General features: G+C 44.9%; 1 protein-coding gene across 1 annotated transcript; it reads left to right on the top strand.

Moving 5' to 3' along the window:
- The first annotated feature begins 8,869 nt into the window (after nucleotides 1-8,869).
- Nucleotides 8,870-9,331, top strand: LOC142863892 (large ribosomal subunit protein eL30). The gene has a single exon (XM_075997057.1). The coding sequence runs from the start codon at nucleotides 8,944-8,946 to the stop codon at nucleotides 9,289-9,291; it is 348 nt and encodes a 115-aa protein (XP_075853172.1). The 5' UTR covers nucleotides 8,870-8,943; the 3' UTR covers nucleotides 9,292-9,331.
- The last annotated feature ends 6,397 nt before the right edge of the window (nucleotides 9,332-15,728 follow it).

Genomic DNA, 15,728 nt, shown 5'->3' with positions numbered 1-15,728 from the left:
TCATTTTGAAGCTATTGAGCACCTACTATGTATGAAGAACTATGTGAATTACGAAGATGCCTAAATCCATCTCTGCTCTTTATTGTCTAGTAGAAAAACCAAGACAAGGGCATCAATAATGTTGGAAGTGCTCCCAGATGGGCAGTCACAGAGCTGTGGGACCCAGAGTGGGAGAAGCCAGGCTCCCAGCCCCTTCCTTCCAGCCAGACCTTCCATCTCTCCTTTCCCTGTCAGTTAACCTGAGAGAGCCATCCCAAATAGCACCATGGCCTTTCTAAGGTCTCCTTCTCCTTTTGAGCTTGTGTCTAGACATGATTCAGATTAGTGAAGAAATAGATATGAAGGAGAATATTTTTGAGGGCTTCTAATGGAGCAACATCTGCAGTGAGGTCTGCAGGACATTACCTGGAATACACTTTGAATGATTTTGCATCCTAAGCAACTATGGGCAGAATAGCTCTGAAGCTGGTGAATTAATTACATTTCTCTTCCTCCCTCTGGTATCCCCATTGTAATGGAAAACAACTGATTGTCTACACTTATGGAAAGCAGTACAAGTAATTCCAAATATGGATAAGCCAGTTATTTCTATTGGACTCTGGAATGTATCTCAGGGTTTCTAGTGAAAATGAATTTATTTGCTATTCTAGAATTATAAGAAAGATCAAACTCAATAATGATGCCGTACTATAAAGGCTAGTTCAGGCAGTACTATAGAAATATCTATTATCCTAATAGCATTATTGCAATTCTCTGCTGTCTGTTGTTCTAGGCAGGAGAAGAGACATATCACCTTTCAGACTGTTGCCGGACGTCAGCCTGAGCAGAACTGTCTGTCTTTTTCCTGCAGATTGTCATGTTTACTGACAACATGCTGGATTTGGGATCACCCAAGAGAACCTGTCTGAGCAGCTCATACAGGCTACAATCTTAGTTACTGCCCAGAAAATAAACCAGAACCTCCACCGTCTTGGCTATGAAAATGTCCACAACCTGCAGAATTTCCAAGATTTGCTTTCTTCTCTAGAGTAATACAAATGTCATGGTCCCCGCTCTCATTCCTGGGGTATTCCGGAGGATGGATTTACTCACAAGCCAGAAGGAAGTCCTTACTAAGTGCTGAGCCCTGTGCAAGGCGTGAGAGATATGAGGACCAGCCCTCCTGGCATTGTAGGTAGGGGTTCAGACTCACTGATGAGCACCTGTATGAGAGCCTTTGATGTGACAGGACAGCTGTGTGCATGCAAGAGGTAGGGGAGCAAAGGAGCCAAGGGTGAACTCTTCCTTAGGTGAAACAGGGAGGGATCCTTAAATTGAGACACGAAAGGTGAATAGGAGATTTCTGGGTCTAGACCTATGTGGAAGAGGGCTTGGTCATTGAAGGAACAGGAATTCCAGGCAGAGGAAACAGTAGCCGACGACACGGGCGAATAATCACCAAGCACCTGCACCTGGGCATGCACTTGGCTTTCTCTCAGGTCTTTCCCCATTCACCAGTTTTTCTGTAGATTAGAAGCCGTGGCAGAGACAAATCCAGGTTGTGTTTGAGCCTTCCTTTCGTCCCCACAACCAAAAGGGGCTGCGGGGTGCCCAGAGTCCCAACTGCTCTGGGAGCACCTCACCTCCCATGTCCTGTCCACCTGGCACTGCGTCTCTATAAGGTGTCTATCGTCACCAGCTACTGTCACCACCAACTTTTCATTGCCACCTTCTATATTTGGAGGACAACTTCAGGGAGTGGGCTCTTCCGATGCCCCCAGACTTGCAGCCGAAATCATAAAGGTGTGACGAGGCGAGAAAACGCAATGAGCTGGGGGAGATGAGTGGCTGCAGCTGACGCTGGAGGACTGGATCGTGGGTGAAGTCGAGGGGCGACACCCCTGTGGTCACTGTTTATTTGTTTACTCAACTTCAAAATGCTCGGTGGAGCCGCAGAGACAAAGCTTGTCTCATCTTCCCAAACATGAAACGCCGGGGAAGACACATGTCAAATGAAAATAGCCTTTTTAGTCATAGTCAATATTTTTAAAAAATTTGACAGGCAGACACTGTTACATCCAAGTGCCTGTTTCCTGGCTTTGGATTACTTTGTTTTGGGGGTTAGGGACGATGTCCCAGTGATCACTGTGTAGCAAACATCGGTTGTGGCTTAGAAGGAGCCACAGCGTAGCCAGCAGACAGTTGGCAGGCTTTCCCGCCCCACAGAGACGAGCCTTCAAACCATCACGTCTTCTGCATCTCCTGCTTCACACGCTGGTCAGTTTCAAAATAACCGTTTTATTGGTGGTCTGAGGGCCAATCTTTGTTTTCAGTTCTTTGCTGGCTCTATCCCTCTCTCTGTTGACTCGTTTTCTTGATTGGCATCTTTATCTCTGTTTGTGCTTGCTTGGCAAGGAGGCTACCATTTAACAGAGGCGGGGAGAGATGTTGGGAAGCTAATGTCACTGTCCAAGAGAGAAGATGAGGTCCCCAAGCCGGGGCACTGAGCACGGGAATGGATATGTGAGCTGAAAAAGGGAATGTCCAAGGTGACTCCCAGGTTGCTAGTTTGGGGACCAGATGGACAGTGAGACTCATAACCAATGTGAGAGGACAAGTAACTCTTTTGAACCTGTTGAGTTGAAGGCACTTCCAGGACATTCAGGGGGACATTTAATAGACAGCTGCTCATGCAGGTCTAGGGCTCAGGAGTGTGTGACACGCAGGGCCAAAGATACATGTGGCTCCATCTGCCTTACACCCATGAACAACAGAGGTTCCACCAACAGCCCCCACCCCCAAAGTGTGCAATGTCACATCAGTCACCAAGGAACCATGCTTATTTTGATATCAGTTTCCAATCAGTAATTGGATCTTCCAGTTGGATCCTAATTGGATCCCATTCAACCTTTCATCTATCCTCCATAAATAGTAATGAAAAAATGACCTATTGGTAAGTCATAAAAAGAATTCAGAGTGTGGCATTAGAGAAGAACTAAAGTACGTGGAAGAAGTAAGTAATAATAAATCCAAACCGCTGAGCACTGCAGCCACTCACGGTCGTCCTTTGTCCCTCTGCTTGGCTTTCCAGCAGCACTGAGCATCTTGAAGGTCTTGGAGAAAGTCATAGACGGAAATCTGAGCAATCCGCCACCATGGATTTTCTGCACAGACAATAGATTATCATAGCGCATCTGGCCCAAAGTGCCTGTGGTGGTATAATGCATTAACACCAGAGTCATTTGAGAGATGATCAAATCGTCCTGGCAGTTAGGATGGGCTGGGAGCGCAAGAGAGCATGCACGGAGTGTGTCGCGCTGGTGGTGCGGTTGCCCAGAGTGGTGCTTCTCTGCGACCCAGTGGCTCCGATGTATCAGGAAGCTGGGAAGCTGGAAACACCAGCGTTGATTCCCTTTCCCGAGCCAGAGCACGCCGGCAGCTGAGAAGCCACACTTTGCTCATCTTTTCAGCCAAACCACGCTTTGGTCCGTTCTGTCACTCCCATCTCCCAATGAGACAGCCAGAGCCCCTCTACCACCTGCCACTCTGCAAGACAGGTCCAGCTGCCCTGATGTGGACAGCTCTCCCAGCCTGGAGGAAGGCAACAGGGCAGGGAGCCCCCCAGAGCTGAGCACAATGAACTGCCTGGAAGGGAGAGAGAACTGCCCTCCCTCATAGAGCTGAAGGCTTTGTAAAGTTTCATCATTGATCACTGTTGTTGTTTAGTTTTGGGGCATCCTTCACAAAGGCCACAGAGACTTTGTATATGAAGTGAGGGTGCAAATTCCAGGCTCGTGGAGCTGAATTGAAGGTTGAATGAAAAAATATGGAGAAATCACATTACATAGTGCCTGGTATTTAATAAATGCTCAGCACGCGGTTGTTATTGTCATTATCTGAGGAATACAGAGAAGTGATTAAGATCACACCTCAGACCTGGCTTTCAATCCCAGCTGTACCCTCTACCAGCTATGAGACAGGGAAAGTTATTTAACTTCTCGCAATAGCCATCTAGCTATCTCTAAAATTCGATTAACTAGATCTACCCCATTGGGTTATCCTGAGTGTTAAGATCAGATAATGTTGGTTAAAGCTTTAATTTATGATTGCATTAGTATTATTTTTGGAAATATCTGAACAGAAGGTTTGTTTCAGGTTTCATATTTCCAGATAAAATACCCTTTGATAGGTCAAAAGCAGGTTCTGATTGGACCATACCCAGATCTCTAAACTACAGAGAGTCTAAGTTACATGTTGAGCTAGACTTAGATGATTCAACCATTTAATTCAATTGTCTTTTGCTTAATTTAACTTTTCAATCCATAGTGCAAAGAATGTATTCATTCTTGTGTACCCAAGTTGAGTGATAGAAAAATATTCTGGGAGTCTTTCATTACATTTAAGGTGAAAGTCTTTATTAAGGAGTACTTCCTCAGGAAGGAGTACAATCCCCAGGAGTAGGGGCGAGGGAAAGGAGTAGTGGGGCAGGAAAGGAGGGAGAGCTGAAATGAGGAGGTAGACCTCTGCTCGATATAGTGACAACCGAGTGTTCCACCTCTCAAGGCTCACTTCCCTGAGGTCCTAAGAACTACTATCTCAGGAGAGTCCATTGAAGAAGGAAGGGAGGAAAGGAGAAGAATGTATCCACCAGGTCTTGCCTCCCATGAGTCAGATACCCTGCCCACAGGGCACGAGCTCCCCTGCACTTAGGGTAGCACATGTGTGTGTACCAAGAAGTTCCTGGTGTGTCATGCCTCGGTGGCAACAGGGAAATCCCAATCAAAAGGATAGAGGCATGTAGTGTGAGGCCACATGGCACAGCTGGGCTGTGCCTTCACTGGTCTCTGCAGTGGCAGCTGGAGTGGAAGAAGTGGTCCAAGACTTTGGAAATAGGTGAAGCAAGAAGGTCCAAGATGGCGCATGGAGTTGTCCAGAGCTGAAACTTCCACCATGAGCTGTGGCTATTCGCTGGTATGCACCCTCTGTTGCACTCTATTGCTCACATGGACTCTTTTTTTATTCAACAATTCATTTCTTCATTCATTCATTAAGCAGCTCACTTACCTACCATATGCCAAGCACTGTGATAGACAGGAAAAACACTGGCTCTCTGGAGCAACCGAAGCACTTTATTTACCATCCTAAAGCCACCTGTCTTCCTGCCTGGCTCTCCATCCCCTGACACTGAGCCAGCACCTACATTTGGACCAATCACCACCATTAGGCTTACTAAGAAGGGTGGATGTGCTCACCGATCTCACACTGCAGAGCCCTAATGCTGTGGGGTGACCCTAAAAGAGAACACATCTCTTCTAGGAAACAACCTTATTTGTGAAACTGAACACTGTTTACACTACTTGCTATCCCTCCCCCCTGTGTTATAATTCCAGGGACATTCAGGCCCAGAACTTGGGAGGAAGGGCTTCTTTGAGAGCAAAAGGCCATGCACCCAGCTTCCAGAAAGAAATCCCAAACTATTAATCTCTAGAAGAAAAACAAGCTGCAGATGCATAGAAATGCCTTCGTGTCTTGAAATTTGAAGGCTCTCAGTAAGGAAGGTTCAAAGGCAATTTTTGTAGATTAAGGAGAGACAGGAAACTAGCATGGGTGTACCTCCTTTTATGCATTTCACTGATACTGCGGTTTTTACAAATTAAAGGTTTGTAGCAACCTTGTGTCCAGCAAATCTATTAGTGCCATTTTTTCCCAATACTGCATGCTCACTTCATGTCTCTGTGTCACATTTTAGTAATTCTCTCAATAGTACAAACACTTTTATTATTATTTTATCTGTTATGTTTATCTCTTATCACTGATCTGATCTTCAATGTTGGTATTGCAATTGTTTTGGGGTGCCATGAACTATACCGATAAAAGCCAGCAAACTTACTTAATAAATATGCACATTCTGACTGCTCCAGTGACTGGCTGTTCCCATCGCTCTCCCTCTCCTCCCTATTCCCTGAGACACAACAATATTGAAATCAGGCCAATTAATAACCCTACAATGGCCTCTAAGTATCAAGTGAAAGGAAGATTTGCATGTTTCTTGTTTTCAATCACTAAGCTGATTAAGCTTAGTGAGGAAGGCAAGTCAAAAGCCAGGGTAGGCCCAAAGCTAAGCCTCTTGGATCAAAGTTAGCCAAGCTGTGAATGCAAAGGAAAAGTTCTTGAAGGAAATGGAAAGTGCTACTTCAGTGAATGCAGGAATGATAAGAAAGCAAAACACCCTTATTGATGACATGGAGAAAGTTTGAGTGGTCTGGATAGAAGATCAAACCAGCCACGACATTCCCTTAAGCCAAAGCCTAATCCAGAGCAAGGCCCTAACTCACTTCAACTCTACGAGGGTTGAGAGAGGTGAGGAAGCTGCAGAAGAAAAGGTGGAAGCTGGCAGAGGTTGGTTCAATGGTTTCATGAAAGAGGGCATCTCTATATCATCAAAGTACAAAGTGAAGCAGCCAGTGCTGATGGAGAAGCTGCAGTAAGTTATCCAGAAGACCTAGCTAAGATCAGTGAAGACAGCTACACTAAACAACAGATTCTTAATGTAGACATACAGCCTTCTATGGGAAGAAGATGCCATCTAGGAGTTTTATAGCTAGAGAGGAGAAGTCAATGCCTAGCTTCAAAACTTCAAAGGACAAGGTGACTGTCTTGTTAGGGGCTAATGCAGTTGTGACTTTAAGTTTAAGGCAATGGTCATTTACCATCCCCCAAATCCTAGGGCCCTTAAGAATTATGCTAAATCTACTCTGCCTGTTCTCTTTTAATACAACAACAAAGCCTGGATGATATCACATCTATTTACAGAATGGTTTACTGACTATTTTAAGCCCACTGTTGAGACCTACTACACAGATAAAAAGATTTCTTTCAAAATATGACTGTTCATTGACAATGCACCTGGTTACCCAAGAGCTCTGATGGAGACACAGAAGGAGATGAATGTTGTTTTCATGCCTGCTAACAAAGCATCCACTCTGCAGCCTATGGATCAAGGAGCAATTTTGACTTTCAAGTCTTATTATTTAAGAAATATATTTTGTAAGGCTTTAACTGCCCTAGATAGTGATTCCTCTGAAGGAGCTGAACAAAGTGAATTGAAAACCTTCTGGAAAGGATTCACCATTCTAGATGGCCTCGGGAACCTTTGTGATTCATGGGATCAGGTCAAAATATCAACGTTAACAGGACTTTGGAGGAAGTTGATTCCAATCCTCGTGGATGACTTTGAGGGGCTCCAGGTTTCAGTGGAGGCAGTAACAGCAGATGTGGTGGAAGTGGCAAGAGAACTAGAACTAGGCGTGAAGCATGAAGATGGGTCTGAATTGCTGCAATCTCATGATACTACTTGAATGGATGAGGAGTTGCTTCTTTTGGATGAGCCAAGAAAGTAGTTTCTTGAGATGAAATGTTCTCCTCGTGAAGATGCTGTGAACATCGTTGACATGACAACAAGGAAGTTAGAAAATCGCCTAAACTTGGTTGATAGAGTAGAGGCAGGGTTTGAGAGGATTGACTCCAATGGTGAAAGTCGTTCTACTGTGGGTAAAAATGCCATCAAGCAGCATCACATGCTACAGAAAAGCTTTCATGAAAGGAAGAGTCTATGGATGCAGCAAACTTCATTGTCTTATTTTAAGAAATTGCCACGGCCACCTCAACCTTCAGCAAGCACTGTGCTAATCAGTTAGCAGCCATCAACATGGAACGAAGACCCTTCACCAGCAAAAAATGACGACGCACTGAAGACTCAAAAGATTTTTAGCATTTTTCTTTTACTAATAAAGTATTTTTGAATTCAGGGATGCCCATTGTGCTTTTTAGACATAATGCTATTATTGCACACTTAATAGACTAAAATTTACTGTGAACATAACTTTTATATGCAGTGGGAAACCAAAAAAAAAATTGTGTGACTTTCTTTATTGCAATATTTGCTTCTTAGTGGTGGTCTGGAGCTGAACTCACAATACCTCCAGCGTGTGCCTGTAATTCTCTATATTTGTGTTTCATCCCTTCATTATCTCATCTGCCTAAGGCCCAACATGACCACGGCCGTGCAGGATTATTTCCATGTCACAGATGTGGAAACAGAGGCTGAGAGAGCAAATCACTTGCTGAAACTCACGCAACCAGTAAAGGGTAGTTCTCAGGCTTGAGCCATGTTTTGTTTGTGAATGTCACCTCTGTCCTCCAGCCCACTGGCACTCAGGGCCGTCCACTGTCCACTGATCTGTCGGCCCAGCCTCAGCTGCAGCTGGCCCTACGTGCCGTGTGGGAGGCAATGGTCCTTAGGACCCAGGGACGTCCCCCAAGGTCCTGTAGCTCTCTGAGTACTGTCAGTGGGCAAAAGGCCAGTGCTCAGGGCTCCGTCCTCCCCTCCGTGTCCTCTGCTCCCTCCTCCCTCGCCCACCACGGAGCCAACGCACTCTCAGCGAATCCAGTGTTTTTCCATCCCAGCGAGTGCAGCCTTTACTTTGATTCGGGTGCAGGCAGCTGCAGGTGCCTCAAGTCATCATGTGCTGTCTTTCCCCCTCGCTCGGCGCAATGTCATCCATGTTTACTTGCTGCTCTGGACTTTAGATTCTGTCAGTGTGCCAGCCGGCGGGGCCGCCAGGCACCACAGCTGACAGTCAAATCTGTGATGCCGAATCCTTCTTCTGGAAAAAAGGGCTAAAGAGGTTAATACACTCAAGTCAGGATAAACACACCAGCTGTTAGAGTTTCTAATATTTAATATCATTATCAAATAAATAACTCAGGAAGAAAGCACACACACACACACACATATACACACACATACATGCCCCACAAAAACTCACGGCCGCTGCTTCATTGACAGTGGTTAAAGTGAATATTCATAAATTAACTTAAAAGCCTCCACGTTGCCTTTCTCGCTCCCCGGCCATCTTGGCGGCTGGTCTTGGTTGGGGGCCGTCCCGCACCTAAGGCAGGAAGATGGTGGCCGCAAAGAAGACGAAAAAGTCGTTGGAGTCGATCAACTCAAGGCTCCAACTCGTTATGAAAAGTGGAAAGTATGTGCTGGGGTACAAGCAGACTCTGAAGATGATCAGACAAGGCAAAGCGAAATTGGTCATCCTCGCCAACAACTGTCCAGCGTTGAGGAAATCTGAAATAGAGTACTATGCCATGTTAGCCAAAACTGGTGTCCATCACTACAGTGGCAATAACATTGAATTGGGCACAGCATGCGGAAAATACTACAGAGTATGCACACTGGCTATCATTGATCCAGGTGACTCTGATATCATTAGAAGCATGCCAGAACAGACTGGTGAAAAGTAAATTGTGCAAATGTTTTCTTTAATAAAACACAGTGCCTGTGGTATAAAAAAAAAAAAAAAAAAAAAAAAAAAAAAAAAAAAAAAAAAAAAGCCTCCACGTTGGAGTAATGGCTAGGACCCGATTGAAGAACATTTGCATGTACCCGGCTGCTGGTCCCTGCACAGGGACACCCTCCCCCAGGTCAGCCCTGGAGAGAGGAACTGAGGAGCTGCAGGAGGAGGGAGTATGAGTCAACAACTGTAGGCTTCCCTGCCCGTCTGGTAAGATCTCAGGGCAAGTAACCTTAGCTTTTGCTTTGAATGGCGGGTCTCCTTCTCTTAAAAACCAGACCACACTTCTGTCTACCTACACAGCACAAGATAAATTTGTTTTGCTTTGCTTAAGGAAAATTATGTATTCAGACAAATAACATCAGTAATCAGTTTTGTGGATAATGGATTATTTAACTGACCAGTAAATAGTGTTTTGTTTTTGTTTACTCTTCAATCTACTTTGTGCATAGATATTAGCCAGAAAGTGATCATCATCTATTTTTTCTCTTGTAGTTCTAGCCTTCCGATTCCTTCAATAGTAACGCAAAAGCTGGGCAGGACAAAATTTTAACAGCCTGTTAACTGTGTCAGGAAATCACAAGTCCACTTTTTTCTCTCTTTTTTTTTTTCCCCCAGCTCCCTGGCTGCAGTTCACCTGGGCCAAAGGAACAGAAAATGATGATCATCACATTTGGAGGAAAAAAATGAACATGGGCTAATTTTTTTTTTTTTTTTTTTAGGCTCCAACAAAATGTTTTCCAGGTCACAAAGCACTGAACAAAATGAGCTCCATATCTAGTTTATGTTGTATATTATAAGGGAAGCTGGTCTCGGTGACTCTGTTAAGGTTCCACGAGCATTTTTTGAGATAAAGCCTTCATTTCAAAGGGCCAGGGTTGAGCTATTTCCCTTCTCATCAACCGAAAACCTGGCATCCTGTTTGTCTGTCCAGATGTATTTTTGTTTGGGTTTTTACACTATTTGATTGAGATCAAGTCATGAATTTCTGCTCTCTGGATGGGCAGAGGAATGACAATTTATGAAGTCTGAGGATGCATGTTGTTTAGCTCAAAAGCACAGCCAGATGAATTTTGGTGACAGGAAATGCTGCACTGCATGGCTGCAGCAGCCAATATCTGTGGCAATTTCTTTTTTAAAGACTTTTGAAAATCAGAGCAGGAGGACATAGTTTTAATAATCTCTCATAACTGGAGCTGTATGGGTGAGATGAATCTGATAAAAAAGAATCCTAATATAATTTAAATAGAGCTTTGTTTTAATAAGACTGACTCAACATCGCAATCGTCCTGTTGACATGGTGTCTCTGTAAAGGCCACAGTGATGACTGTCCAGGTAAGACTGTACCTTTCCTTCCAGGTAACGCTAGAAATGGCAGACACATAAGTGGCCTCTGCCTTTGGGTCCTTGTCAAACTCCTAAATAGCTCAGTGCCCCCTCTACTTGCCCAAGCATCTTCTAGGTGCCCAGCCAGGTTCCTGGGTTCTTCAAATGAGTTTTTCAAGTGTGTAGAAAATATGCACCCAGGTGTCAGGGATGAAGGCAAGAAGCAGGGGTCTCCCCAGACAGACCCCTGGGGAGACAAAGTGGGAGGAAGGTATGTCTCAGATGCTCAGGGGTGGGGTGAGGGTGCTATTAGGGGAATGAAACCATGCCTGAAATCTGGGGAGTTGCCTGGAGATTAGATATTGGACAATTTTTTTCCATTTCTATTCATATTTATCTGTATTCGAAGGGAGACCAAAATTATTGTTAGAGTCATGAGGATGAAAGGGGGGGGAATGAAAAGGAAAATGGTGGCAGGGAGAAAGGGAGAGGGAAAGAGGAAGAGAGGGCAAGGAGGAAAGGAAGGGAAGAAGGAATGGGGGGGAGCGAGGGAGGAAAGAAGGAAGGGAAGGAAGGAAGAAGAAAACCAAACCCAGTTCTCAAAGTCAGAGCTGGGCTGTCCCCAGTGGGACCCTGCCTTTGAACAAGTGGTGGCTTATGCTTAATGTGCTTTTCACCCTTTTGCACACCTCGATCAGTCTCCCTGACAACTCAGCGCAGAGTCCAATACCTTCTCTCACCCTGCCTCATCTCCCTTCTGTAGGAGGCTGTCTCTCTTTGCCTTTCTGTCTCCTCCAAGGAGGAAACACATCCTTACTTCACAGCTTCCCCGGCATCCTGGCCCATCCTAGGTTCCCATGCATGTTTGTTGAATGAATGAATGAACATGAAAGGAGTGAGCAATATCCAGAGATGTATCAAATATTTTAGTGTGGATCCAAGAACTCTCCTATAGTAAAAACAACTAATTTCAATTAGATACTATTATAACCATTTGCTAATAGTGATTAGAAATAAAACCACTGTGAGAGTAAGTCAAACAGGGGCGTGGATGGTCACTGTCAAGAGATTTCTCTCTGTTCTAACGACAGATGTCTATAATACCCTTATGAAAAGAGAAAATGCCTGACACTAATATTAAAATATAAAATGAATCATATATATGCTTTTAACAAGCTTATGTAGAAGCTCGGTGAGGTCCTTTGGTAAACAAATACACATGCAAGTGCTTAAGATAACCCAGGCTTCACTGACTAGGCCTAGACAAATGCGCAGTCTGACAGCCATTGACCTAAAGGTAATTTGGGTTTTCATTTTCTGATCTCAGTGACTGAGCTGCCACTGGGAGTGCATTCATTGCGCTGACCAGGTCAGCTTAGAAAACAGGAACCAGATTATGAGAATCCCTTCACTTCTACCAAACTTTCACTTCCTCCCACTCTTATCACCTGACTTTATTCCCAGGAGACTCTTCAAGATGAGGAAGGAACTGACTTTCGAGTTCCCTGGTGGGAATACAGGAGTCCTGAACAGCTGATGGCACCTGCCCAAGGCCGGGGCTCCTACGCACCCTTGCACTCTGCTACCGGTGTAGGAAAGGAAAACAGGAATCCAGGAGCAATTCCCAGCAGGAAGATCTCTCTCCATGGGACCTGATCCTTGACTTCCACCTCCCAGAATGTGGAAGGCTGTATAAAAGGGGATGCTGAGCTTCTTTTCTGATTATCTTCAGGGCAATAAGAAGAAAAGGAATTAAACAGAAGGATTAAAATTAAACACCAAGAAAAACTTCTGGTTGCTAGGATGATTTTGCAAACCGGAATAAACTCGTAAGATTCTTAGTGAGTTGAAAACTCTGCCGTGATGATTTCCTGCCACAGAATTACAAATGTCTCGGGCTCCTTAGTGCCGGCTCTCGTTCTCAATTCCCAGCTCCAGGCAGGTGAAGGGCAAGCAGGCACAGTAGCCTTCACTCTCGATTCCCAGCCTCCCAACAGTTTAAGCCCCATGCTTTATTTATGTGGATTTTTTTTTCATCTAGACATTTTGCTCTCCTTTGCTGCAGAAGGTGGTTTCCCCAAACTGCCGCAAATGTTCCTTGTCTGTATATTTTATTCATAGGAATCCGTTATTGGCCCATCCCTTCCTGAAAGAGCTGAAATTTGCCCTTGAGGCATCAGATGGAGTAGTCAGATTGTCAAATGTGTCCCCTAATTGAAGTGAACATTGGCACAATATTTGTCGACTGGAAATAAACAGCCCCAGTGAAGTAGCAGGTTTATCACCTTCATGCGGTTGCTCAGGTCTTGCTGAGAGTCGAAGGAAACATGCAGAGACAGAAGCTATTTCTCTAGGAAATGAAAACTTTGGCAGAATGGGGAAGAGGGATCTTGCTCAGACTTTGAATCTCCTGGAGCCAAGAACAGCTGGCCTGGGGCAGCGGGCGGGGCAGGCAGCAAGGTAAAACTCCCAGCACTGGGTGGCCCTTTCTTCTCCTGCTCCTCCTCCAGCACCCAAGGGTGGGGTCAGCCTGCTTTCTGTTCTCCCTCGCACCTTCTTAGTGGCAAGTCTCCACTCGCAGAGTTTGAGGAGCAAAAAATGAAAGTGAGATGAAGATGGAATGACCACCTCTTCCGTTCCCACCTCTTCTGTTCTGTTCTAGTCCATGGACTGGAGACTCCTCTGCAGTTTTTTGCGGCAGGTGCACTAAGCTCTGATTGGCTGATTCATAGGGTATTCCCTCCTCCCCCAGGTATGGCAGTCTCTCGGGAGAGGATTAGGGTGGAACAGGCCCAAGATCAGTAGCTCAGTCTTCATGAAGATTTCATTAGCTAGAAAACATGCATCCATTCAGCAACTATTTACTGAGTATCTGCTCAGTGCCAGCCATTGCCCTAGGCACTGGGGATACGGAGGTGAATAGTCAGCCAAGGTCCCTGCTCTGGAGGAGTTTGCATTAAGGAGGAAAGGGGGAGACATCGAATTGTAACAAATACACACATTAACGAGCTATTAATACTTTCAGATAGCCATAAATGCTACTTGATCTCAGCAACCCTTTTTACAGAAGAGAAATACTGAGTCTTCTCAGAGAAGTTAAATGCCTTCCCAGAGATCACGTGGCTAGCAAATGATGTCTGGGTCAGACATCATTGTCACCGGTTTTCTTTCCATTATCTACGTTGCTTGTTTTATCAGCCAAATGTTAAACTCCTCAAGGCCAGGTCCCCATCCTCTTAAATTTGTCCTGTTGCTTAGCACACTCCTGGGCATGTTGCAAGTGCTTACAGGTTGCTTCTAAGAAGAAGAATGAAGGCAGTAAGACAACAGGTAGGGATAAGGGGGTGGGGGCTATTCAGTCACAGACATGTAGACTTATTATTCCTTATCCAAGCCAACATATCTCATTGGTGCCATGTATATATCCACATTCGTTGCACCACCAAAGATGCTGTCTGGGAGTGCTGGCTTTTATTTTCCACTAAATTTCCCTTTCGAGTGGAAATTCTATCATTTGGACGGTGAGTATGACCCAGGGGGGACTCAGTGTCCAGCCAGCTTCTTGCTCTTGACGGTGACAAGTAAGAGCAAGATGTGATTCAGCAGGAAAGGGTCGAGACGATTTGTCCAAAAGAATCTGGGGCAGATGACTGGTCATAAAATGGATTCCTTTTACTTCCCCTTACTCCTTCCGTCCACTACTTTTCAGGAAGGAAAAACAGAGAGGAGGAGAAGGGGGAAGGATGGAGGGAAGGCAGGGGGGAATGAATCCCAAGTTCCCATTTGTAGAGTTGCAAAGCTGAACTATCTTCAAGAAAAAAAGGGAGTATTGCAATTGCGTTTGAACTAGTCCCCCTGAGAGCTCAGTGATCATTCTTGCTCCCGCATGCTAACTTTTAATGAACTCTACATCGATGATTATGGTTTGGCTAACAAAACTGGTCTAGGGGAACAGCACTCCCCAACTCTGATCTCTCTTTAAATTATTTTCCGTTTAGTGTAAATCCTATAGCATGGCATAAAACTTTATTGAATAGCTCATTTGAGCAGAGCATACTTTTGAAAGAATATTAGTAAACTCTTTCAATGGAGTCAAAACACCAAAATGGAAAATTCAAGTTTTGAAGAGAGCCATTAAGTGTGATTAAACCTCTAAAAAGGAGAGAACAACGCCTGCAGAACTCTATTTAGCCATTTCATATCTTTAATTGTCCAAAGATTTACTTTAAAAGCACAGACATGAAAAGGATGCTGAATGTTACAGTATTTAGAGGGGGAGAGTGAAGATAAGCCCCGTTCACCAGCAAATGGAGCTCAGCCCAGAAGTAGGGACAACAAAAGCCTCAGGGACCTGCTTCCTTCCACAATATGGAGAGAGAGAGGGAAATAAAAAGGCAGCAATTCTTGACTTGGCTTTGAGAAGCACAATGGGCATGATTAGGCATCCAGAGTGGGGGCGCATTTAAGTAGCAGTAACATCCACCAGTTAGCTGGTAATTAGGATGAACACTTGGGGGGGAAGGGGCCCCGAAGAGGGGGGCAGGGAAGTGGGGGACAGGGATTTGGGGAAAGGGATTTGAAAGGAAGGTAGTTTTTGAAATTTAGAGGAGATGCAAACCACGTCGGGTGCCAATTTTATCATGTACTTTCCTAAACTCAAACCTCAGAGATTTGGTTTCAATACATAGGGCTTGAGACCCAGGACTCTGTGTCTTTAAAAATGCCACCAAGGCAATGCTGCTGCCCACGGTCCTTGGACCAGTTTAGAGGATGTCTGGAGGAAGAAGGAAAGAGCCAGGGGCAGAAATCTGAAATAGAAACACCCCCTGGGGGCAGGGGTTAGGGGTGGGTGGGGGGAGAGAAAGAGAGAGGTCCCCAAATGACAAGCATCCAGAATCTAACTTTCCTGTCCCCTCCTCACTCTCAGATAGACAAGTCTATCCCAGGGACAGAGTCACCCGAGGAATTCCATATGGAAGGGGAAGGAATGAAAGAAAATACAACAAAAAATCAGGAAGAAAATGACAGGCTCTCCGTAAAGCACAATCCCAGGTAGAATAC

This window comes from Microcebus murinus, chromosome 23, assembly GCF_040939455.1.
Source record: "Microcebus murinus isolate Inina chromosome 23, M.murinus_Inina_mat1.0, whole genome shotgun sequence".
Taxonomy (NCBI): domain Eukaryota; kingdom Metazoa; phylum Chordata; class Mammalia; order Primates; family Cheirogaleidae; genus Microcebus; species Microcebus murinus.
The sequence above is the reverse complement of the archived record's forward strand: the minus strand, read 5'-3'. Positions and strand labels throughout refer to the sequence as shown.